Source organism: Mauremys mutica, chromosome 5 (assembly GCF_020497125.1).
Source record: "Mauremys mutica isolate MM-2020 ecotype Southern chromosome 5, ASM2049712v1, whole genome shotgun sequence".
Taxonomy (NCBI): Eukaryota; Metazoa; Chordata; order Testudines; family Geoemydidae; genus Mauremys; species Mauremys mutica.
Genome location: NC_059076.1, coordinates 39,619,765 through 39,645,785, shown reverse-complemented (window position 1 = coordinate 39,645,785; position 26,021 = coordinate 39,619,765). Strand labels below are relative to the sequence as shown.

The window sequence follows — 26,021 nt, the reverse complement described above, 5'->3', positions numbered from 1 at the left end:
TAGCCAGCTCCTCTTCTTCAGCAGTTAATGTTTGACCTTGGTACCGAGTATTGAGAATATTTGCAAGAAAATGAGCTGGAGATAGTGCTTGTCCCATTCGCTTTTTTAATGCTTGTAATTTAACTCTGTCAATGCAGTGAGAGGCAAAAAGGCATCCTTTAAAAAGTGGAAGTTAAATCCTAGTGAGGGAAGTAGAAAGGAGCATAAACTCTGGCAAGTGAAGTGTAAAAATATAATTGGGACAGCCAACAAAGAATTTGAAGAACAGTTAGCCAAAGACTCAAAAAGTAATAGCAAAAACAATTTTAAGTATATCAGAAGCAGGAAGCCTGCTAAACAACCAGTGGGGCCACTGGACGATTGAGATGCTAAAGGAGCACTCAAGGACGATAAGGCCATTGCGGAGAAACTAAATGAATTCTTTGCATTGAGCTTCATGGCTGAGGATGAGGGAAATTCCCCAACCTGAGCCATTCTTTTTTGGTGACAAATCTGAGGAACTGTTGCAGATTGAGGTGTCATTAGAGGAGGTTTGGGAATAAATTGATAAACTAAACAGTAATAAGTCACCAGGACCAGATGGTATTCACCCAAGAGTTCTGACTCAAAATGTGAAATTGCAGAACTACTAATTGCAGTTTGTAACCTATCATTTAAATCAGCCTCTGTACCAAATGATTGAAGGATAGCTAATGTGACGCCAATTTTTAAAAAGGGCTCCAGAGGTGATCCTGGCAATTACAGGCTGGTAAGCCTGACTTCAATACCAGGCAAACTGATTGAAACTATAGTAAAGAACAGAATTGTCAGACACATAGATGAACATAATTTGTTGGGGAAGAGTCAAAATTTTAGTAAAGGGAAATCGTGCCTCACCAATCTACTAGAATTCTTGGAGGGCATCAACAAGCATGTGGACAAGGGGGATCTGGTGGATATAGTGTATTTAGATTTTCAGAAAGCCTTTGACAAGGCCCCTCACCAAAGGTTCTTAAGCAAAGTAAGATGTCATGGGATAAGAGGGAAGGTCCTCTCATGGATTGGTAACTGGTTAAAATATAAGAAACAAAATGTAGGAATAAATTGTTCGTTTTCAGAATGGAGAGAGGTAAATAGTGGTGTCCCCCAGGGGTCTGTACTGGTCCTTGTCCTATTTAACATATTCATAAATGATCTGGAAAAAAGGGTAAACAGCGAGGTGGCAAAATTTGCATCTGATACAAATCTATACAAGATAGTCCCAAGCAGACTGTGAAGAGCTACAAAAGGATCTCACAAAACTGGGTGACTGGGCAACAAAATGACAGATGAAATTAAATGTTGATAAATGTGATGCCAATTTTTGGAAAACATAATCCCAACAATACATATAAAATGATGGGGTCTAAATTAGCTGTTACCACTCAAGAAAGAGAACTTGGAGTCATTGTGGATAGTTCTCTGAAAACATCCACTCAGTGTGCATCAGCAGTCAAAAAATGAACAGAATGTTGGGAATCATTAAGAAAGGGATAGATAATAAAACAGAATATATCATATTGCCTCTATCTAAATCCCTGGTAAACCCAAATCTTGAATACTTGGTGCAGATGTAGTCGCCCCATCTCAAAAAAGATATATTGGAATTAGAAAAGGTTCAGAAAAGGGCAACAAAAATGTTTAGAGGTATGGACCAGCTTCCATGTGAGGAGAGATTAATAAGACTGGGACTTTTCAGCATGGAAAAGAGATGACTAATGAGAGGATATGATAGAGGTCTATAAAATCATGACTGGTGTGGAGAAAGTAAATAAGGAAGTTTTATTTACTCCTCATGCCACAAGAACTAGGGGTCCCTAATGAAATTAATAGGCAGCAGGTTTAAAACAAACAAAAGGAAGTATTTCTTCACACAACATGTAGTTAACCTGTGGGACTCCTTGCCAGAGGCTGTTGTGAAGGCCAAGACTATAACAAGGTTCAGAAAAGAACTAGATAAGTTCATGGAGGATAGGTCCATCAGTAGCTGTTAGCCAGGATGGGCAGGGATGGTGTCCCTAGTCTCTGTTTGCCAGAAGCTGGGAATGGGTGACAGGGAATGGATCACTTTATTACCTGTTCTTCTCATTCCAACTGGGGCACCTGGCATTGGCCTCTATCGGAAGACTTTATACTGAGCTAGATGGACCTTTGGCCTGACCCAGTATGGCTGTTCTTATGTTCTTATAATTAGTATATATAATTAGCTGACCTAAGCCCCAGTGTAGACAGCAGTAGGTGGATGGAAAAATTCTTTCATCAGCCTAATTACTTCTTTTTGGAGAGGTGGATTTACTACAGCGATGAAAGGGGTTCTTGCATCGCTGTAGTAAGAGTCTACATTACAGTGCTAAAATGGCACAGCTGCAGCATTTCTAGTGGAGCCTTAATCTCCTCCTATGACTTGCATTCTTTTTAATTGAATTCAAGTCTGACTGCAAGAAATGATTTTGTAAATATTTAAAAGATGGTGTGGGTGTTTTATAAAGATTGTGAGAAGAAGTATGGTCCAGTATTTAGGATGCTGGTGGTCCAGTATTTAGGATGCTGGTGACCCAGTTTCAAATCTCTGCTCCACCACATCCTACCTGTGTGACCCTGGGCACAGCACTTAGTATCTCCGTGCCTCAATTCCTCATGCGTAAAAGTTGAGATACTAGTGCTTCTCTACCTCACAGGTTTGTTGTGAGGATAAATCTACAAAAGATGGAGGTTCTCAGGTACTGTGGTAATGGGGACCATTCAATATAATAGCTAGAAGTATCCTGAATGACTGCTGCAGCAAGAGCTAACCTGACATTTGCTGTATGAAGAGCAGGTCAGTGAATATGTTGTAGAATTGTCTGTTTTACAGCTTTTCTTACATACTGTTTACTGATTATATGTAACATAACATTTAACCATCATTTGTAGTACACGTGTGCCAAAAAATGCTGTTGGCAGCAAAGCAATGCTCCAGTGCGTACCTATATCAACATTTCAATCAGCAGATGTTAGCTGGCTCCCTAAGGTAGAAGCCAATTGGATCGACTGACAGAAACTGGCTCTGAAAGGGAAATAATCCCACAGATTTTAATATTGATTGTATTTGGTTACTCTTTTGGATTCAAGTTAAGTTGAACACATTGCTCCTAATGAGCATCAGGTTGAACTCATGTCTAGGTACGGAATGACTGTAATTGTTTGTAGTGTTTTGAAACCAAAATAAAAGTGTGAATTTGAAAGGGACAACATCAAATTAAAATTACAGTTCTGTTTTTCATGCTGCTGTTTCAAGTTACATCTGAGATTACAATAGCCAAGAGTTGAGGACAGTTTTCCCCTTAGTTTTTCAGTTTATTTTGTATGTAGTAATTTTCACTGTTTTCTCTTCAAGTCAGTTTTCCCCTTTATGCGGTGCTCTCATACAGCAATAGAAGAGAGAAATACATTTTGAAAAAAATTGGTTCATATGACTGTAAACCACAGAAATTGTCAGGAGGAGTCATGGAAAATGGTTCTTCAAATGGCTTTTAACTTTTAAAAATTGATTAGATAACTTTTCCCATTGAAGTCAATCATTGTTTTCAAACATAGCGACACTTTTAAAAAATTTGTGAGTCCATGTGTTGTGTCTCATCTCCTCTCCCATGCCCCCACACTTCACCACCCTGGGAAGAGAGAGGCTAATTGAGTCTCTCTTTTTGGTGTGTGTGTGTCTTCATTTTAATGTTAAATTGCACCCTGTAGTTTTCGGACCTGTTGTAGCAGTCAGGGGTTGAGTATGTGCACACACCAGTTTTAATAAATTGCTGGCTGTGGCTAGCAGTTTAAAATTATGATGATTCATCAGTAGCACTAGGCTTTCCTTATAAAGGAAAAAAGAGCTTATTTTTTCTCAGAAATTTCAGCTGTTGGTGTAAATCAGTGGAATTACCCTCTTCCAAACAGTTAATGTGAAATTGCCCTCTTCCAAACAGTTAATGTGATTAAATACAACCAAAAAATGTTCATGTGAATAAGACTTTCATCTACAAGAACAGACAGTTTAGAGCTAAGAATAGAACACCATTTGCAATTAGGCTTTCAGATATATGGAGGAAGACTCTCAATACCTGCTGTTTAGAGAGATGTGATGCTTAGCACAATGGGGAAAGTCAGTGACTTTCACTGAGGGCTGGCCTGGAAGAGTCAGGCACCCTGGCCATACTCTTTAGGCAACTCATCAAAGTGTGAAAGGCATTGTGTGATACTGTGTGTATGCATGCATGTATGTATATATTGTGCATGGTGTGTGCTATGTCTACACTTAAGGTGGCGTGTAGAGTATGTACGCTGCATGCCCCCTAGCATGGGTATGAATAGCAGTGTAGATAGCGAGACATTGCTCAGGTGAGTAAAAACATGCCAGAACCTTACTTTACATGGCTCTCTATGCACCCAAGCAGTGCCTCCCATGCCTACCCTGCTACTTTCAGCAGTGTAGTGTCCCACTGCCTCCCTGCTGCTGGGGTCTTTCCCTGCCACGCTGAAAGGCTCCACTGGCAGGGAAAGGCTCTGGTAGGGGGAGGCAGCAGGGAAAGGCTCCAGTAGCTCCTCACCGCTGGAGCCGTTTTCCACCGCAGGGAACTGCTGCCTCCCTCCCCCCGCCAGAGCCTTTTACTACTTTGTGTAGATAACATACTGCAACGTGAGGGGAGTTCGTTTTTCTCTGTGGCATGTAGGATACATGCTGTTGCAAGTGGAGACAAGGCGTGTGTGTGTGTGTGTGTGTGTGTGTAGAAAATCACATACAACCCATTGCTGTCAAATCCACCTCTTTCCCTACTCTCAGAAATCCATCTGCTGTTCTAACAGGGATTAATTTAGATTTCAGCTTCCATGCTGTCTTCTCCCAAATACCAGCCCCATTTAGAAATGGCATATTTTGGCCTGCCAGCGAGGGAAGGGGGTTCCTTTTCTGCACCTTATTCAGCCACCCTTCTATTTTAATCTCTTCTTCCCTCACTGTTTTTTACCTTAACCTATTGCTTGCCCTCAAATCCTTTCCTTATCCTCTGCTTCTCTCCTTCAACTCTTATCCATTTTCTTTTTCCCAACCATTTGCTGTACCACCCCCTGCCCATTCAGTGCTAATTCATTCCTTTGCTTTTTCCTATTCCCATGAAGTCCTCTATTCATTCTTCTTTCCATCTACATTTTCTCTTTCTTCTCCCCATATGCATCGTTCCATTTACACACATTTTTGCCATGCTTTACATTCAGGCTCACTATCTCCATTCATTTTTCTACATTTCCTATTTCTGTTCTCTCTGTCTAGTGCATGCATGCACACATATACCCATATATTTTTCATTTGTGCGCACATCATGCCAGTTGAACCCTGTTGCTGCCCCTACAGAGGTACCCAAACAGAGGCAGGCAGAATGCATGCTGCAAGAGGAATTATTCTGCCCCAACAGCCCAAGGAGGGGACCATCGTGGTCCCAGGCCTGGTTCTCAAACATTTTCATATTGCGAATCACTTCCTATGCTGGAGAACCTCTTCTGCACACCTCCCTTCCCAGTTGAAACACTAGGAAATGTGGTAAGCACCTAGCATGCATTGGCAGGGAGGTGGACTGGATGATTGAATGAGCCTTTTCACCTCTGACTGCTGTGATTCTATGAACTGCCCGATACTACATCATCCTTCTTGCAACTATAGTGCTTGGTTACACAAAAAAGTAATAGTGGGACAATATCAAGGAGATGAGAGGAAATCAAGTTGCTGTAGTGGAATGGTTGCAGCTGTTTGGCTCAGTTCCCTCCCTTTTGCATTATAAACCTGTTGAATACAGTATTTTCCAGTCTTGACACTGGCAGTTAAAGCAGTGTTCTTAAGTGTTGCTAACATAGGTAATAGAATCCTTGTTAAATATAGTTTGTCATCCGTTTTGTGGAGGTCACGTTCTGTCCCAGACAACGGTGATTTTTATATTATTTTCACTTTCAGGAATGTTTTAAGGGAAGCTGGGCCACTCACAAGTTACTACACAAGAAAGCGAGTAAGTAAGCTCCTTATCCAGTCTTTATTCAGTATATTTGTATATGAAGATCAACTATTCATGCTATTGCAAGTGTTTGTTTTTTTCAATCTAGTTTCAAAATGCAAAATAAGGGCTATATTCTGTCCTAAGTTATACAGTGTACTCTGATTCTATGCTAATGTGCATGCATGCATAAGCATCGTTGTGGGTTTTTCTGAGATACATGGCAGCGTGCACTGCACATTGGAGATTCAGCGTAGGCCCTAAACTGTTACTATAAATCTAGGTAAAACTAAAGGGTTTTGGCATATAAATCTCTTTATTTCTATTCATGCCACACCCATGTCTGACTGAAGTATTGCTGAGAGCTAAACTGTGAACAGAGAAAGGAGAACAAATTATGGCAGTGACATATTGCCAGATTTTTTGCATTTTGTGTTTTTAACGCCTGAGGCACAAGGGAAAAAAAAAAGTTTGAATGGTTATACTAAAATTGAAATGTCCCAGACAGCCAATCAGAGTACAGCTATGCTGGACATTTAGTGCTTATGTATGTAGAAAAGCTCTGTAACATCTTTTTACATTAGCACTACCAGTGGTGGAAGCTGTTGTGAAACCAGGTTACACAGTTTTTAGTAGGTGGCACAGTAGTAGAAATGTATGTGCTCGGCCTACGCTACAGGTTCCGCTATCGGTAGCACTGGTGCAGGAAAAGGCTGGCAAAGTTTCCCTAGTGTAAACTCATTTATATGTTCCACAACTGTAGAGTTGTTTGTGTGTATGCAGTTCCTTGAACTCGGATTGTGGGTGTCTAATTTACATGCCTGTGTGGTTATTTCTCAATAACAATACTTCATATATTCAAATCGCTTTACTTTGGCTGTTATAATCCATTTGCTCTGACTGGATGCATTACTCATAAAAGTCCGACATTTAGAAGAACGTGGGGAAGAAAAATACCCAACAACAAAGAAATAGATGAAAGGGAAATCAGCATTAAAAATAAGTGAGAGGGACAGAAGCCAAACTCTTGACTTCCTTCCTCCCACCCCCCACGTTACCTACCTTAAGCTCGCTAAGAGTCTTGTTCCCAGACTAAAATGTCATATGTGCTTTTATTGTTTGGGAGCAGCACAGGAAAACACTAATGAATTTTTCTAGTTTAGACTCTTCCCCAGGCAACTCTTGCCACAGTAGCATTCAGTATTGAGTCACTTTGCACCATTGCAATGGCAATACAGACAAGAAATGCAAGTATTTTAGATGCAGTGGTGCAATTAATCCTCCCAGTGCAATCCCACAGTGCTCCTGCCCACTTGTCAGTGACAGTTTTGACGGCTCAGTGTAAAGCTACTCACTTTACAGTAGCATAAAGGCCTGAGAGCACCTGAGCAGTTCTTCACTGGTCCTGACTCTTCCAGTTCCCCTTCCCCCGATGCCACTAACTACTGAGTTCTAACGAATAATTCAAGATAATTCTAAATACTACTATATTAAAGCTTTTCAGAAACCTGAAAACTGTGTTTTTTTTTGTTTTTTTTTTAAATTGTCCCATGCGGGATTCACCAAAAGAACAAAAATCCTTATGTTTATCAGCCATCGTTCAGGTAGATGCTCAAACACTAGACATGCAGACTCTGATGAACTTAAATCATTGGTGTCAAGTATCGGGGTAGCCGTGTTAGTCTGTATCCACAAAAACAACAAGGAGTCCGGTGGCACTCATTGGGGTTGCCATAGCAGACTGTTCTCATACTCCTGAGATCTCAAAATGGGAAAGCAGAAACAAGGAATCACGTCACTAGTTAAAGATGATGCAGCAAGGCTACTCTCTTACCCTTGAGTAAATTCCTTCTCTCTCTGTGGTACTCTAGTACTCCAGTCATCTCCTCCAGCACTCTTAGAAGACTGATAAAGAACTGTGTTGCATTAGCTTGGGGTTACGCATGAAGGAGGAAACTTACTGCACTACACCTCTACTCCACTATAACACGGTTGTGGGGAGCCAAAAATCCCTACCGCGTTATAGCTGAAACCCCATTATATCGGGGTAGGGCGGCAGGGCTCCAGTGATTTAAAGAGGTCCGGGCTCCAGCCGCTGCGGGGAGCCCCAGGCCCTTTAAATGACCGGTGGAGCCCCACTTCCGCAGCCCCGGGGTAGTGGCGGCAGGGCTCTGGCGGTGATTTAAAGGGCCCAGGGCTCCCCGCAGCAGCCGGAGCCCTGGACCCTTTAAAGCGCCGCCCGATCATGGGGTGGTAGGACCTGGAAGGGAGCCGGGAGCCATATGTGCTGGAGAGCAGCATTTCCTCCCAGAGCTGGGTATGTGCCATGAGTCCTGGGGAGCCTCTGGCCAGAAGGTCCATCCATGGCCCCCCACAGCCCCTCTGTAGTTGCCTGCCCACCCAAATATCCCATGCTGGCTATGCCACTATGGTGGGGAAGTAGTGGAGTGGGGCGGGGTCTGGGGCCGAGTGGCGGGTTTGGGGATCCATGAAAAATTTTAAATAAAAATGGGGGTCCTCGGCTTGCTAAAGTTTGAGAACCGCTGCCTTAATCGAAGGGGCAGAGATGTATTTTATCCCAAGAGTTAATAAAAACAAACACAGAACAGGGTATTGGGGAGTCTGAATGAAAATCACTTCCCCTCAGTAATTAGATTTCGCGTACTTGGTGTCTCCAATATCATTGTCCTATAAATCCTTGCATTTTCCTTAGAGTAAAAACAGACAAGACCTACATATCTAATGGAAAAAAAACAATCAGGGAAAATAAACTTGAAAAACAAACAAATACACTTTCAGACTTTCTTTGTGAATATTGTAAAGAAGCCCCCTCAGCTCCCCCAAAAAAAGGTGCAAATCGAGATGTTTGTTTTTCTTTTCAGGTCACCTTTCATACTCTCCCTATTTTTGGAATAGGTGGTTAATTTGTCCCAATATCTTGAAATTTAGTTTTATTTTTCATTTTGCAGAAGATGAAAAAGCTAAACGTGAAGTTTCATCTTGGACTGTGGAAGGTGACATTAACACAGATCCCTGGGCTGGTTATCGATATACTGGTAAACTCAGGCCACATTATCCCCTAGTAAGTGGCTACGTTATCTATTACAAGTGGCAGAAGTAAAATCAGATTTTTTTTTTTTCAGGTGCTTTCAGCAATGAAGTCAGAGAAGGGAAAGTCCTTGGCAATTGGGGTGTGTGTGTGTGTGTGTGTGTAAAATTTTAAGACTACGTAGTATGATCTTTCCATTCATGGATGTCTAGTATGGGACATTTTATGGTGAAAAACAGGAAGGAGTGAATCATAAGGAATGCATGAGTTAAAATTAATGTTAGAGGTTGGAAATTAGTCCCACTGCAGGAGAGTAAGGAGAGGAAGGATAATAATTAAAAATCCTCAAATAAACAAAACTTAAGTTTGTTGGAAATTTGTGAAACTATATTGGGGTAGATGTTCAAATTTATGCATCTAAACCCCATTGAAAGTTATGGACTTATGATGTATCTGAGCTGTTTGCTCCAGTAGCAGTATTGCTGCCAACACCACACTGTTGTTCCCATGGCTACAAAGCATTAAAAAATTAAGCTCCTGATCTTGCAAAAACTTGTATATGTGTTTGACTTTATGCAGTGAGTAGTCTCATCTAAGTCAAGGGGACTACTCCTGGTAGTGAAGTTACGCTTGAGTGTAATGGCTGGTCTACATGAGAAAGATACACTGGCTTAATTTTAATCAGTCTAAAAACTGGTTTCGTGAAACAAAACGTTGTATAGACACTCATGTTTTAGTTTGAGTGGCTTATTTTGGTTTAGCTTAAATTGGTAATGAATCAATTTACACTTAATCTATATAGGCCCTACTTAAACTGAAATAAGATGGTCTATGCAGGATTTTGTGCTGGTTTTACTAAAGCATTTAAAAACACAACTTTAGTTAAACTGATGAAAATTTGTGGGTAGACAAGGCCTAAGTCTTTGCAAGATTGGAGCCTAAACTATGAAAAGGAGAGAAGAAACAGATACTCTAAAATACATTACAGTTTATATTGAGGCGTAGTGGCCTAGCAGCATTTTATTTGTGCATCTGTTTATCTAATTTACTTGTAGTGTAGCCTGCGTCACCAAAGTATCCTCCTGATGTTTTTCTCAATGTACTGTGGATAGGGATGTTATTTAAATAAAACAGTAAAATCTCACTAATTCATACTAATAACTGGAGGATCAATCTGCAGTTAGTGAATTTTGCAAGTTGGAGTAAGTGAACAAACACTGTGAAACAGCAGGGATAACACATCCCAAAATCGACATGTGACGTGTGATTTTTTTTTTTTTTAAATGAAGGCTACTAAAGGTTCTGTAGTATAAAAGCAATGAGGATGCAGACTTTGGAAGAGTGCTCTACCACTAAATCTTTGCTGAAAAATGAGTGGGGAGAGAGATTTGTGTGTGTAAACCATAGGGCATGGGGATTAGCAAGGAGTATGATTTGCCAGGTTTAATTGTATTAAATTTTATGTATGTGTCTGCTTGTTTTTATGACTATAACTGCTTTTACAATCTAACTAGCTTTGATTATGATTCATTTAGATGCCAACGAGGCTTGTACCAAGTTATATTCAGAGACCAGATTATGCTGATCACCCACTAGGTAATTTGAAATGCATCACAATTAACATTTTTTACTTTTGTTGATTTAGGCTGCATGTATTCTTAAAACTTCTTATAACAAAGTAACTGGAGAGAGGAATTTGTCTTTAATAGTCCTTTCATGACAAAATCCTTTCAGCAGTAAGGTTGCATATGTTTCATAGATACTCCAGAACTTGTAGTGAGTTGTCATACACAGATGCATTTTGAACTCTGTTCTCTCAAAATACAGCACTAGGTCTGTGCCTTATTGAATAACAAAGTACATGTAACAAGGGTTATTTCAAAAGTTGACTCACATGACTTATTCCATAAAATTACTTCCAGTGACATCAGGGTCCCCGTTACAAATGTACTGTAAAATGGTCTATAGATATTTTTGCATGACTTGTTTTTTTCAACAGCAATCATTGGAGAAGACAGACAAACTAAGACACCTGGCATTTTAGTGCCGGGCTCTTACTTATGGAGAGAAAGAGTCTTCAAAACCTATTTGGTTCTTCAATTATTTTGATCCTTTTTCTTTTTTACATTGGAAAATGTTAATAAGTTAATGTTAGACAATTTAAAAAAAAGTTACTCAGAATTCATTTTTAAACCTTATACAAACTTAAATTATTTGTTATTAAACTAAATATCAAAATAATATGAAGTATTGATTTTGATAGTCATTATTTTTAACTGAAATTATAAAACTGTGATGTGGCACAAAGCCACAATGGGAATAAGTTGAACACTTTTCCATTGGATGGGTACAGCAATTTTTACAATGTTAGCTACTATCATAAGCCTTTGTAATGCTTTCTGCCTCCTGTAGAAAATTATTCATTCAACTAGCTTGTAACCAGTTCTTCAAACACATGCAAACATATAGCCTTAACTCCACCCTTTGCAATATTACTATATTTTACCAATAGACAGACAGGTGTGTTTCCTTAAAACATCTGATGTTGGAGTTAAAATTGTGTGTTTGAGCAAGACTTTGAGTAATTGGCTGTGGGCATTATGGGTGATTGTGTGCTGGAAATGGATGAGAGTTTGTGTGGAGATGAAGACCTGGGGAGTTTGTCTGGGAAGGCATGTGAATTGAGGTTGGTCAGATGTTAAGGTCGCCTTGACTGGTGAGTTTATTGTCAATGTGTTTGTTGAAAAGAGGTACGTTTGTATTACCTTAAGTACGTTAAGAGAGATTTTTGCTGTGTGTGTATGTTTATGTGTGTAAAAATTGACCCTAAATATAATCCTTTTTTTTTTTTTAAAGGCATGTCTGAATCAGAACAGGCACTTAAAGGAACTTCTCAAATAAAAATCCTTTCCTCTGAAGATATAGAAGGAATGCGATTAGTGTGTAGGGTGAGCTTGTTTTACAGAATGTGTATGCTCTCCATAAATGTAGAGAACTTGTGATTTTACTAATTTATGACAATTCTCCGTAAGGGTATGAACTTTGAAAGTTATACTCTAGTTATACTCTGAAAAGTTACTGACTAAAATTGGCATGCTTCTGCCTCTGTTTCTCTCCCAGCAACTCCAGATTAAATTTGCTTATTTTGCAAATGAAAAGATAATTTTTCTACCTGTCACCACTGCAAAATCAACCTGAGATCTGAAAGTCAAGCTGGCTACTTTCTGGCTCTGATATATCCAGTAACAAAGATTCTACAATGAGAACTTAGCCAATAATTCTGTTGATAATGTATAAGTGAGAACAGAATTCCACCCCTCTTCCCCCTCCCCCCCATAGTTGTTGATGGTGGTGCTAACAGGACTAGCAGCCTCCAAAATAAGTAGATCTGTTGAATAAGAACTTTCCAGTTGTAATTAGTTTCTTGATAATAACTTCCAGGTTTAATTAAGTGGTTCATTTCACTTGGCAGGATTCTATGTCCAATTAATTATAAACAGTGAGTGGGATTTTCAAAGGTGTCTGAGTGATTTAGAAGTTCAAGTCCCATTGATTTCCAGAAGTCCTAATTTTCCCTTTCATCCTAGCACAACTTCCCTAGCACCCTAGTTGTATCCACAGGCGATTGACTGCTCCCCCCTTGGGGGTTACTCAGTGTTCTAGTGACTCAGGCTGTGTATATTTTTTGAATAAGTAGTTCCTGATCTCTCACTTACAGCTTGCTAGAGAAGTGTTGGATGTTGCTGCCATGATGGTGAAACCAGGCATAACTACCGAAGAAATAGATCATGCCGTCCATCTAGTAAGGCTACTTTAACATACTTTTGGAGTTGTGTGTGCTCTTTTATCCCTTCTATTTGGTAGGACTATGTGGTGTGTGTTACTGCCAAAACGTCTGTCTGATTTTCTGTATTTCCAAACTACCTTCAATTTCCAGCTTAAAAAACCTCACTCCCTCTCAGTTTAAAGCTACTAGGTAATAGACAGTACAACATTTACATAGCAAGAATGTTACATTTAAAACTCCGAACCCCACCCCAAATGTAGAGGCTCCAAAGGTCCCCTGCCAGGAATCACACTGGGGAGCTTCAGAGAACAGGGATGGAGCTGGCTGTTATGCAGAATCCATGAATATAGCTCATGTTGACCCAGTAGCCTCCCCTGCTCTGGAACCAGCTGTCGGGTACAATTCAGGCAAATTAAGGCTCAAATCCAGCAAAATACTTTAAGTCTAGTAAGTGCTTTGCTGGATGAGGGCTTAAGTTGTTCTAATTTATTTTGATTTTGTGGTTTTCATAAAGTCCACTTAAGAATTTGTTTATATTGGGGCCAGAGTTACTGTGGAGTGTACAAAGAGTGCAGCAGTTCCCGCATATCTTGTAATGTCAGGTGCAATTAGCTGAGGCGGAGGAGCCTTATGTTAGCTACTTTGCTATCTGCATTTAGGGCAGCTGGGCCAAGAGCAAGAGGGAACAACCTGATTTGAGCTGAGAGGAGTGGAGGATGCTGAGCACTCCTGAAGATTCATGTTTAATATGGTTTAACAGGGATGAAACTAACTTACTCTTAAAATTTTCAATAGGAGCAGCTAGCTTGTAAATTGTTAGAGGCAAAAAAAAATTAGTGGCTGGCTAGCCTTGCATAGAACCAACTGATAGCAGTGAATAATGTTGTTAACTGTTTCAGGAGCAATTTTATTTTTCCAGAGTTACCTTGGGCTTATCTACACTACAAAATTAAGTTGACTTTATCTAATTTGACCTCAAGCCTCCAAATCATAGAATATCAGGGTTGGAAGGGACCTCAGGAGGTCATCTAGTCCAAGCCTCTGCTCAAAGCAGGACCAATCCCCAGACAGATTTTTGCCCCAGATCCCTAAGTGGCCCCCTTAAGGATTGAACACACAACGCTGGGTTTAGTAGGCCCATGTGCAAACCACTGAGCTATCCCTCCCCCCTTTAAGTTGGTTGTGCGTGGCCACACCGTGCTCATTGGCTTGATGGAGTGCGTTCTCACTAGCAGTGCATCATGAGTAGCTATCCCAAAGTGCAACTTGTCACAGTGTTTTGGAAAGTTTGTGCAATTCCTCATGGGACCAAAACATTGTTGCAGGGGAGAATGGGAACATTGCATTGGCATCCCATGATGCACTGTGCTCCTTCCCTCATATCAATGGCAAACAACACAGTGGTTTTCGCGCCTTAAAACTGCCATGCATATGCCATAATCCCATAAGCATGGAGCCTGCTCAGTTGAGCACTCTTGCTGTGAGCATCTCAAACACCTCGTGCCTTCTCCTGCAGTATTTCCAGAGCTGAGGTAGGGTCCATTCCGTGGAACATAATGCTGTTCTGCAAGCAGCCCTGCTGCAAGCCATTGAAGAAAACAATTCACAGTTGCTGCTGGCAGTCACAGAGCAGCTGCACTCTGAGCACCGTTTCTGGTCCCGTGAAACACAAGCACTGACTGGTGGGACCTCATCGTTTTGCAGGTATGAGATGACGAGCAGTGGCTGTAGAACTTTTGAATGTGGAAGGCCACATTCCTGGAACTTTGTGCAGTTTTCCCCTGCCCTGCAGTTCAGCAACACAAAAATGAGAGCTGCTCTGACAGTGGAGAAGCGAGCGGTAATCGCTATTTGGAAGCTTGTAACGCCAGATAGTTATCAGTCGGGGGGAATCAATTTGAAGTAGGTAAATCATCCGTGGGAGCTGCAGTGCTCCAAGTATGCAGAGTCATTAAGCAATTTCTGCTACAAAGGGTAGTGAGTCTGGGAAATATGCAGGACATAGTGGATGGTTTTGCCGTGATGGGGTTCCCTAATTGCAGTGGGGTGATAGATATCCCCATCTTGGCACCAGACCACCTTGCCAAAGAGTACATAAATCAAAAGGGATACTTTTCAATGGTGTTGCAAGTGCTGGTGGATCACAGGGTGCAATTCATCGACATCAACATAGAATGGTCGGGAAAGGTTCGTGACGCGCTTATCTTTAGGAACTCCGGTCTGTTCAAAAAGCTGCAATCCGGGACTTTCTTCCCAGACCACAAAATGAACATTGACAATGTTGAAATGCCTATAATTATCCTGGGGGACCCCACCTACCCCTTGCTACCATGGCTCATGATGCCATACACCAGCTGTCTGGACAGCAGTAAGGAGTGGTTCAGCTATAGGCTCAGGAAGTGCTGAATGGTGGTTGAATGTGCCTTTGGTCGTTTGAAGGGGCGCTGGAGAAGTCTATTAACAAGGTTGGACCTTAGTGAGGAGAACATCCCCGTGGTTATAGCTGCCTGCTGTGTGCTCCATAATATCTGTGGTGGGGGGGAAAGGGAGAAACTTTTCCGCAGGGGTGGGCAGTTGAGACAGATCGCCTGGGAGCCATTTTTGAGCAGTCAGACACCAGGGCAATAAGAAGAGCACAGCAAGGGGCGCTGCATATCCCCGAGGCTTTGAAAAGCCGTTTCAGTAATGAGTCAGTAATGTGAGCTGCTTGTCTGCATTGTGCTTTCTCAAACCTTCACCTGGCTTGTATCACTGTCCCTGTAAAACCACCCCCCTTCCCCCCGGCCCAAGCCCACTGCTTCTACTCAATAAAGAACAATTATTTCTTGAATCCATTTACTTTATTTAACAAGCATAAGTAAAGAGGGAGAACAGGGGGAAAAAAGGTAATCTTGGGGAAAAGGGGTTGTAAAGTTGGAACGGGAGAAACATTTTCAATTGTGTAACATAGCACCACATTTCAGACCATCAAAGGTCTGTGAATGGGCGCCTTCTGTTCCTTGTACCCACCCCTGAGTTAAGTGAAAGGGATAATGGACTTTTCGCCCATGCCTCATGGAACGCTTGGGGGAGGGTGATTCTGCGCGAGGCGATGCTGGCTGCCTGTCCACCAGGGTCTGCGGACGGACTCTACCCTCCTGCTTCTGTTCCTGCAGTTCAACCAGACGCCTCAACATGTCTGCTTGGTCTCTCATCATCTGAAGCATCTCATCCGTGCTGCACGCTCTCACTCATTGCAAGCTTTCCTGCTCTCCATGTCCATGTCTAACTTCTTGGACAATGAAATCCTCCACGCTCTCCGCTCTGTGTCAGCTGTTCCAGAAACGTTCATTATCTCAGTGAACATGTCCTCTGTGTTTTCTCCTCCTCCTTATCAGCGAAAGTCTGCTTTCAGGTGTTGATGACACGCCGAAGGACATATTTCCAGCTGTCAGTCATGAGGAAAATATAAAGGAGCCATTGTACATGAATAAAATGTTTTCATAGTAAGGCCATTTCCATAAAAAAACCAACTTTATTACACTAGGTGAAGCCATAACATAATCAGAATCTGTAACCATTCACTGTGCCATTTTGCTGCTCCAGCCAGGTGAGTAGTGCCCTTCCCCAGGTCATGGGTGACCGCACTTTTAATGAAGTTTATGGCAGGCTCATGTCGGGAGCAGAGATAGCTAGTCGAACAATGGCCCTTTCCAGTAGCACCATGGGAAGCTGGTTAGAAACGGGGTAGGGGGAGGAGGGGTAAATGTTTTCACTCCCAAATTGCAGAATCTCTCATGTGGGGCCCCAGTCCTATATCAGCCACTTTAAACTACTTGCTGACCCAGGCCGAGCACAGTAAAGGCACATTAGTGGCAACGTGGTTTGGTGATCTGGAATGTAGGGGTGGGTGGGTCTACATGCCCTCTTCCCCCTCCCCCCCTTGTCCTTGTAAGAGCACTTTTAATGAGAACTTCCCTAGGTGATCCCATGTGATATCAGTCTCCTGAGGGTAACAGAGGCAGAAAGGAAGGAGATGCTGCAAGTGTCCGGGTATAGACCTGGTCTTTATGCTGCTATGCTGTGTACCGCAATGATGCCAGCAGAATTAATTCAGGAGTTGCATTGGAAAATGTCCTACCATGGTGGAAGAAATGAGACTGCCCTGCCCAGAAACTTTCTGCAAAGGATTGCAGAATACCTCCATGAAAATTTTCTAGAGATATCCATGGAGGATTCCCAGGCTATCCCAGTCCACATAAACAGTCTTTTCCAGGGGCCACCCTCTGCGTAGCTAGAGGGCCCTCTTGTAAGCAGAGAACCACAGCACCTCACTTTTTCTTCACAGTAAACATGCAATTCCACTGAATGTGTAGCCCGCTAAAGTTTAACTGGACTTTGATTGTAACTGTATACTCACGAGAGGTTCCTTCCCCGGCATCACGGTCAGCCACCGTGATGTTCGGTGACCCACAGGGCTCCAGGGTTAAAAAAAATTTCCTGGCTCTCGGGGAGAATGGATCCACTGCTCACCTCTCTCCCATCCTCCTCCTCTTCCTCATCCACCATATCATCCTCCTTGTTTTCTCTAGACTCTCACACCGGTGAGGTGTCCACATTGCTTGTGGGGGTGCTAGTAGGGTCACCCCCAAGAATCCCATGCAGCTCGTTGTAGAACTGGCATGTGTGGGGTTCAGCACCAGAACGACTGTTCACCTCCCTTGCCTTCTGGTACGCTTGGCTAAGTTCTTTTATTTTCACACGGCACTGCTGCGTGTCCCTCGTGTAGCCCTTCTCCCCCCATTCCCCAAGCAATCATTGCATAGATGTCAGCGTTTCTTCTGCTGGATTGGAGCTCTTCCTGCACAGACTCTTCTCCCCACACAGCGATGAGATCCACCACCTCCTGTGCAGAGCAGGCTGGAGTGTGTTTGCGGCGTGTAGTCTCCATGATCAGCTGTGCTCAAGCTGGCATGTGACCAATGCTGATCAAACAGGAAATGGGAAATCAAAAATTCCTGGGGCTTTAGCAGGGGAGGAGATGTTTCCTGTGTACCTGGCTGCAGTGCAGCAGAGTTGAGAATGATCTCTACAGGGCTCACAGATGAGCATTGTGGGACACCACCTGGGGGGCCAATTAAATTGAATTACACAACGCTGTGTCTGCACTACCTCGCAGTCGACCCATGAAAATCGAACCTCGTACTATGCCTCTCCCAGAGGTAGATTACAGACTTAGTTAAACTGATGAAAATGTGTGGGTAGACAAGGCCCAAGTCTTAGGTTGGCGTAAAGGACCCGCTAGTGTAGATGCATACATTAACAGGTCAACTTACGGTGGCTTCCTTCGACCTAACTTCTTAGTGTAGACTGTGTCTGTGTCTGTATAGAACGTTTAAACTGTTAGAGAAAGACAAAAGAAGTTAGATAATTAAAAAAAAAAAGTTTTAAAGGCATGGTGCCAACTTAAATTTTGTTCAGCCTTTACTTTTTGTAAAAATAAAATTTCATAAAGCTGTAGGCTAGCCAAAATATTTCCATTGTTTAAAAAAGCACCCCCTCCAAAATAGTTAGCTTTTAAACTAATAAATATGCCCACAAGATATTTAACAACCCAAACATTGCAGCACTGATAACTGGCTATAAACAATATAATGGCAATAAACAAAAGAAAATAAATGAAGTTTGTTTCATACTGTCAATATTCAGAGGAAATGCAAAAAATAAAAATAAACAAACTAAACTAAACTGAGAGTGAGCATGTCAGGAGTCTAAACAAATTGGGGGAAAAAAAGCATTTGAGGAAATATTTTCAAGCATCACTGCTAATACAGAGAGAATTTAAAATATCAGCCATACTGCAAATCTGTTCTACTCCTTTACGAATTACTTTGCTAATCTAAAGTGTAATATGTATATGTTTTCTAAATCTGTTTTAGGCCTGCATTGCAAGGAACTGCTATCCTTCCCCGCTGAATTATTATAATTTCCCTAAGTCATGCTGTACGTCAGTGAATGAAGTGATCTGCCATGGAATTCCTGACAGGCGGCCATTGCAAGAGGGTGATATTGTTAATGGTAGGTGATGTAAAAGTCAGACCTTTCAACAGCTCTGCTTGCATCTAGTCTTTACAGCTGAAACACTCAGTGGGGCAAAGTTTTAATTTAGGATTGGCGTATCATGGTTGGAAGTTATTTCTTCAAGCATGTTTTGTTTTTCTTTACTCATTAGTTAGCTTTTTTGTTACGTTTAGCATCTACTTATACAAATTCATGGATTGAATAAAATTTAAACTAATTAGAGTTGGACAAAAGATTTTAACAGCTTTTTAATTATAATAGTATATTTATTATTATTATTTATTGTGATAGTGCCCAGGAGCCCCAGTCATGGATCAGAAACCTATTGTGCTAGACAGAACAAAATGATGGTACATTGATTGTTTTAATGGTAGAAATAATTATCCTTGATTAGTTTGGGATAAATTGTTAGTAGGATAGTTTTTGATCATAGTTATTATCATGTTATGTCTATTGTATAGCATCCTAGTGGCTCAGGGTGTTTTATAGAGACACAAAATGGCAAGCCCTTTCCCAGAGGAGCTTGCAGTCTAAGTGCAATATTATTTTTGATTGTGGTGTTCTGGGCCCGTGAATCTTTTTGGCTGGATGGAGTACTTTAGAAGTAATTTTTTAACTTTTACTTTTTGCATTTTTTCTTAGCTTTGACAATGAAAATAAATGAAGCTAGTTTCACTTTTGTTCATAGTCCTTTTCACCTCCGGTTCTCACATGGGACTACTTGTGTGTATACGGTTAAGTGCATGCCCAGATGTTTCCTGTATGGGGGCCTGGGTTTCTATTTAATTTTGTTTGTAAAGCAATTTTGGATCCTTTTGGGTTGAAGAGCATAACATAAATGTACAACGATATTTGGTCGATACTGTCATGGTGACAGGGCTAGCTGTATCTCTGTCTCCTTTCTGTGGTTTCTGAGTACAGCCCTGTAGTATCAGGCCTCGTGCCTGCCCCTTTCTTGGGGTGGAATTCTTCCACTCAGGCCCCAGGCTTCAGCCTTATGTGGAACAACTGTGCTTCGCCAGAAGGCCCGACTGGGTTTGGCACCTGCAGGTTTCCCTTTGGGAGCTGTGATCAGTAGTAAATACAGTAACCAAAAACAGCTTTCTTCAATCAAAGCATTGTTCAGTCTTAATAATAGGAATAAAACATAACATAAAGGAAAAGGGGTTTTAAAATACTAAAAGGACTACATGCATGTCTATCTTTCCTAAAGCTAACCGTCTCTGTGGAAGTTTGGGAAGGCCTGACTTCTCCAGACCTCCAAGGGCGTTTGTGTGTCAGTCTGTTCCCAGGGAACAGCTCCTTGACAACTGTCTTCCCCCTGTGGATAGAGAGTGACTTTTTTTTAACTGTTTTAAGTCCTTTTGATCCGTTGGCTCCCAGCACGGGGGAAAACCAGTCTATAATTTGGCTGGCACCTAGAAGTAACATCTTTGCAGCTAAAAGCTCAGGCGTTGGTTTAATGACTCCCAAAAAGTTTACTGAGAGGTTGATTATGTGGATCCATTGTGATACTGTCCAGCTAGTTTCTCACAACCCTGCTATTAAACTAAACCAACATATGCACCTAGTAAACATTCTAGTCATCAATATAGTTGTCATATAGCCATAGTCAGATCCCATATAGTATTCATACATTATTGCAGTTCGTCCCCATGTTCTTCACAGATACCTGCCATAATCACTGTTGCAAAATAATTCTCATACATAACTCTTTTCACACGCTGATAACTTTCTGAAACATTCCCTATTTGGGGCTGAAAACTTCCACAGTCTGTCTCTGTCAAAATTTAAATTTTAGTAAACTTTTTTTAGAATAAACTTTTCCCATTCAAGTAAACTTTCCATTCACACTGTCTTGGACAGGACTCCATCAAAAATAACTGAACTTTGTTTGTTGGTATGGATTTAGGTATCAGAGGGGTAGCCATGTTAGTCTGGATCTGTAAAAGCAGAAAAGAGTCCTGTAGACTAATCTTGTAGACTAACAGACGTTTTGGAGCATGAGCTTTCGTGGGTGAATACCCACTTCGTCGGATGCATGTAGTGGAAATTTCCAGGGGCAGGTGTGTGTATATATATGCAAGTTTCTTCATGAAGTTGATGGATTTCCACTCCATACGGCTAAATGCAGTGCCTTACATGATGTCAAGTATCAGAGTAAAGGTGTGATTGTAACACAGGTAGGCAGACCGATGCTAGCTTTAATCTAAGTAGCACGTGTAACAATAGTAGTAAAGATGTGGCAGCACAGGCTTGAACTTAGGGTAGCCGCCTGGGTATGATCAGGTTGCTAGCCTGTGATAAAGGCTGTGCTGCCACATCTTCACTACTGTTGTTATCCATGCTTGCTAGATTCAAGCTAGTCATGGGTATTGTTACTTATGCTTTGCAGTGAAGACATGCCTTTAGTGATCATTAAGGACTGTTGCCTGTTTTCATTTGGAAACAAATGGGGTTTGATTTAATAAAGAGGTGACAGTTTAAAAATTATGTACTGAGCTTGCACAGTAGAAATTACTTATAATGGGCTAAAAGGTAGGGATATTGCACAGCTACTTAAGTTTCAGAGACTGGCAGAGATACAAGAGATTCTAAGGCAGAGGTGGGCAAACTATAGCTCGCAGGCCACATCTGGTTCACGGGACCATCCTGCCTGGCCCTTGAGCTCCCGGCCGGGCAGGCTAGCCCTCGGCCCCTCCCCTGCTGTCCCTCCTCCCCCGCAGCCACAGCTCGCCATGCTGCCAGTGCTCTGGGCGGCGGGGCTGGCTCCAGCCAGGCGGCGCGGCTGCCAGACATGCTGCTCAGAGCAGCATGTAAGGGGGCGGAGAGCGGGGGGGTTGGATAAGGGGCAAGTGGTCCTTGGGGGCAGTCACGGAACAGGGGGCGGTTGGATGGGGCGGAGGTTCTGGGGGGGGCGGTTAAGGGCAGGAAGCCCTGGGAGGGGGCGGTTAGGGGACAAGGAACGGGGTGTTGGATGGGTCGGGTGTTCTGAGGGGGGCAGTCGGGGCGGGAAGTGGGAGGGGGCGGATAGGGCGCAGGGGCCAGGCTGGTTGGGGAGTGACAGCCTTCCCTACCCGGCCCTCCATACAGTTTTGGAACCCCAATGTGGCCCTCAGGCCAAAAGGTTTTCCCACCTCTGTTCTAAGGTGTTTATGTTGAATACCCCCCTCCTCCATTTAAATTATACAAAAAAAAATTGTTTCAGCAACATTTAAAGTTGTTAAATCAAGCACTCCGAAATAAGCTTGCTATGGCAGTATTGCACTTATGTTTTCCTTCTGCCTTTATTAATATGAGCAATTTAACTACATAACACTTTTATTAATTCATACCGTAAAATCTATAATATGGACAGTGTGGCCAAGTCAGTGTTACTGGAGTTTTGGAATGTTCTTATTTCTGAGCACTTGGGCATGTAACTCTAGCATTGCAACAGTACTTTGTATTTAATTACTATTGTGGAAAACAAGGGCCAAGAAGTGAGAAGTTTTCTCTCTCTGATGTTCTTTGCAGTGGATATCACTATATATCGCAATGGTTATCATGGGGATCTGAATGAGACGTTTTACATTGGGGAAGTTGATGAGGGTGCAAGGAAACTAGTTCAGACAACTTATGAGTGCCTAATGCAAGCAATCGATGCAGGTAAGTACCATTGCTGAAGCCTAAGGTGTAATGCTATATTGATTTTCAATATTAGAACTCTCGTGTGAACTAATACTTAGGAATTGCTACTGTTACAGAACTGTACTTAATGCATGTTGCTAGGATAATATGCTTATAATGTACAATGCAGAGTCACTCTTAAAATACTGTATCTTAGTTTCTATTGATGGTTCTTGCAACATTACACATTGCAATGAGTAGTGACAAGGAAAAGCAATAATAATCTCTATTTGATTAACTGATCCATATATATGACACTGTTTGTTTGTTGCATGCAAACATGTATTTGATTCTCTGCAAGATAAATAAGAGTACTTGTCCTGAGTTGCTCAGTCTAGAAAAAAGATAGATTGCATGCTTTGGGAAACCCAGGAGGGGGTAACTTTTAAACCCCCCCCCCCTCCCCAAACATACATTTTCTTTATCAACTCATTTAACAAAAAGCACCATTTGAAAAGTGAAGAAAATTGGTTTTATAACTTGATAGTGCTATGAATTTACTAATTGGGAGCCGGCACCTGTAAGCTGTCTCAGTGATGGGCATCCAGATGGGTTTAGCAGGGCTTCCACACACACAGTTAACAGGATAGAGTTCTAGTTAAATTTGTTCTCTGAGAAGTATATTTTGAATCTCTCTCTTAAAAATGCTCAAAATAATTATTCCAAACCATTTTGTTTGCTTAACTTTCTGCCTCATGTGGACTGCTAGAGACAGAGTCAAATTTAAATTTACACTCCTGAATGAATGTTTTTACCTGTTACTGTTACAGCTGACATCTAAAATGAGATGAGAGAGAGAGAGACACATTTCTTCTCTGTTTTTTCATGGTGTTTATTTTGTGTACCTGACAGCACTATGTGTACAATTGGATTCTCTTGTTGTTTGTGTGGTCTTTTACCTAGCAACAATACAGAGAGATTTAAAAAAAAAAAATTTTAAATAGGAAAATGTGATTGCTAAGCCCACAAAAATTGTCTGGGGAACTCAGGGGCAAGTGTAGTGTCTCAAACAAGTTTGAACTCTTTCTTTGAAATCTAGTTGATTTCAACTATGTTCCTTTTAAGATAGGAACTTGTGTTTATGAAAAATTCATTTTTTGGTGGAGAAGGTATTTCCCTCTATCTCTCATTTGTCTTCCTCTGTGTGAGACTGAGACAATAGAAGACAAGGCCCCCTTTGGTTTCCTCTCCCAACTTGTCAGACTCAGCTCATTTGCACACTGAGCTTCTGTTGAATTATATTTAATGCTCTATGGTGCAAGAGGCTGTGCACAAAGGCAGATGGACATACTGGCTATTGCTATTATATAGCTACTGGTAGCTGAAAGCCTGTGTTGTCACACTGGTATAATTCATAAAGTCATGTGTAAAAAAGCCCCAAAATGGCTGAGAACTTAAACATTGGACGGTAACAGACCGTGAATCCCAGTGATGATTGTACCTGGTCATATTCTAAAAAAGAGCCCTACACCACGCTTGTAGCTGTTTCCATTACTTCACACTGACTCACCAGACATTCTAGGCTACAGAGTGATGCCTAGACAGAGTGGCAATCCTGGAATCTTAATCTATAAAGAGATGCAGGTGGCAACCTTTGCCTGTACTAAGTAGATGGTAAAATGTGTTGAAGGAGGGCTCTTTTTAAAATGGTGCATGTCTTATCTTGCAGTAAAACCTGGTGTTCGATATAGAGAGCTGGGAAATATTATTCAGAAACACGCCCAAGCAAATGGATTTTCAGTTGTTCGGAGCTACTGTGGGCATGGGATCCATAAGCTTTTCCATACTGCTCCCAATGTGCCACATTATGCCAGTGAGTATTGTTCAGTTATCTGCTAGTGATGAATAAACATGATTAACTTTTGTTCCTCTCATACTAAAGTTGTGCACATGGCTTGACAGCCTGTCACTTTAGATTTTTGTATTCACAGAGTGATTTCTTGAATGTTGGATTTAAAGTATGTTATGAACAAGCTGAGCCAATGTGCATCTGCTTTGGAGGTGGGGAATGGACCCTAGCTGTGGTGGATGAGTGACAGCTTACCACATGACCATTCACAATTTTGTTGATTCAATTACTCAGTTTTCTTAGTGCTGGCTATTTGGAATGGATGGGGTTGAGCTGAAACTTTGATGACCTAGAGCCATGATCATCAAGTTTGGGCTGCTGTGGTAGCTGTATCTGTTTTGGATCCCTTTATCTCCACTTGAATTACTTGTGATGTGGTGTGCTCTGGGATTTGGAACAGCACAGATTTCACTGCACGCCAGTATGTACCAAAGTTCAGTGAGGGGGAGAGATGTCTTAGGCTGGCACAGCTGGACTCAGTTTGGAAGATGACAATGCACGAGCCAGAGGTTTGCAGTCACAGCAGGGGTGAAATGAGGAGTGAAAGTAGGGAAGAGAGAGAACTTGAAAGACCAGTGGGGAATTGAGGGAGGGAAGCAAAGGTCACTTAAACCAACCAGTTCTCCAATGACAAGCAGCTCCAATCCACTCTAGCTGCTGAGCTCCCCTGACATGATGCCTTCTCTCCCATAGCTGCCAAAATCCTTCAGCTTCCTACTCTTGACAAGCTCTGTATCACACACAGATGGTTGTGTTGTTGTCATGGATGATAACATAGAAGTCACTGCCTCTTGCTCAGGCCCTTCTTAACATGTCAGCTTTAATGGGAGTGAAAAAAGAGATCATCTAATGGTATGGTGGAAAAGTAGTACTTCCTTTTTTTTTTAGTTTTGTCCTATAAAACTCTGTGAATACCCAGTCTCTGTGGAAAAGGAGGCATCTTATACCAACCAAAAAAACAAATTATTTCTGGATATTAGCGACAATGGACATTTTTTTTTTGATGGAGACAATAAGCAAGCTTCATTTTGAGGAGAGAAAGGCATTATTTTCTTTAGGCTTCGGTGAGTGACAGAAGCAAAAAGGAAAGATTCAAAGCAGAACTGTTAATGAGAAAAGAGTGGAGTGGCCATTCCTTTCTGGCTAAACTCAAATAGATTTTTTTTTTTTTAAGGGAGAGAGGGAGAACCCACCAAAACCACTCAATTTAGTCCTCAAATTCTGCTGAACAAGATTAGAGGAAAAATCTACAACAAGAGGATGAAACTGGTACAGAGACAAAAGGGTGAAGGCTTAGCGTAATTGCTTGTAGCATGCAACAGCAGCACATGATCAGGATAAAGGGAAGCCTCTTTAAGTGTAAGATATACTGTACTATATTCAGTAAATCAGTCTGAAGACATAATGGTTGAAATTTTTCAAAGCCATGTAGGTGACTTAGACATAACACTTCCATTAAAATTGATACTTCTCTATTCAAACTTTATTAATATACCTAAATCCCTATACTGCTTTGAAAATCTCCACTAACACCTTAGCTAAATAAAATGTAATGCAAAAATAATAGGTAACAGAATG

The 26,021-nt window shown here is 41.6% G+C and overlaps 1 protein-coding gene across 1 annotated transcript in view; it reads left to right on the top strand.

Moving 5' to 3' along the window:
• METAP1 (methionyl aminopeptidase 1) overlaps window positions 1–26,021 on the top strand; it is a 39,374-nt gene that overhangs the window by 9,434 nt on the left and 3,919 nt on the right. Inside the window, exons 2-9 of the mRNA XM_045020027.1 lie at window positions 5,993–6,044; window positions 8,999–9,111; window positions 10,614–10,674; window positions 11,935–12,026; window positions 12,797–12,880; window positions 18,784–18,922; window positions 22,442–22,573; window positions 24,264–24,407. Of these exons, the coding sequence (XP_044875962.1) occupies window positions 5,993–6,044; window positions 8,999–9,111; window positions 10,614–10,674; window positions 11,935–12,026; window positions 12,797–12,880; window positions 18,784–18,922; window positions 22,442–22,573; window positions 24,264–24,407 (817 nt within the window). The remainder of the gene's footprint in view (window positions 1–5,992; window positions 6,045–8,998; window positions 9,112–10,613; window positions 10,675–11,934; window positions 12,027–12,796; window positions 12,881–18,783; window positions 18,923–22,441; window positions 22,574–24,263; window positions 24,408–26,021) is intronic.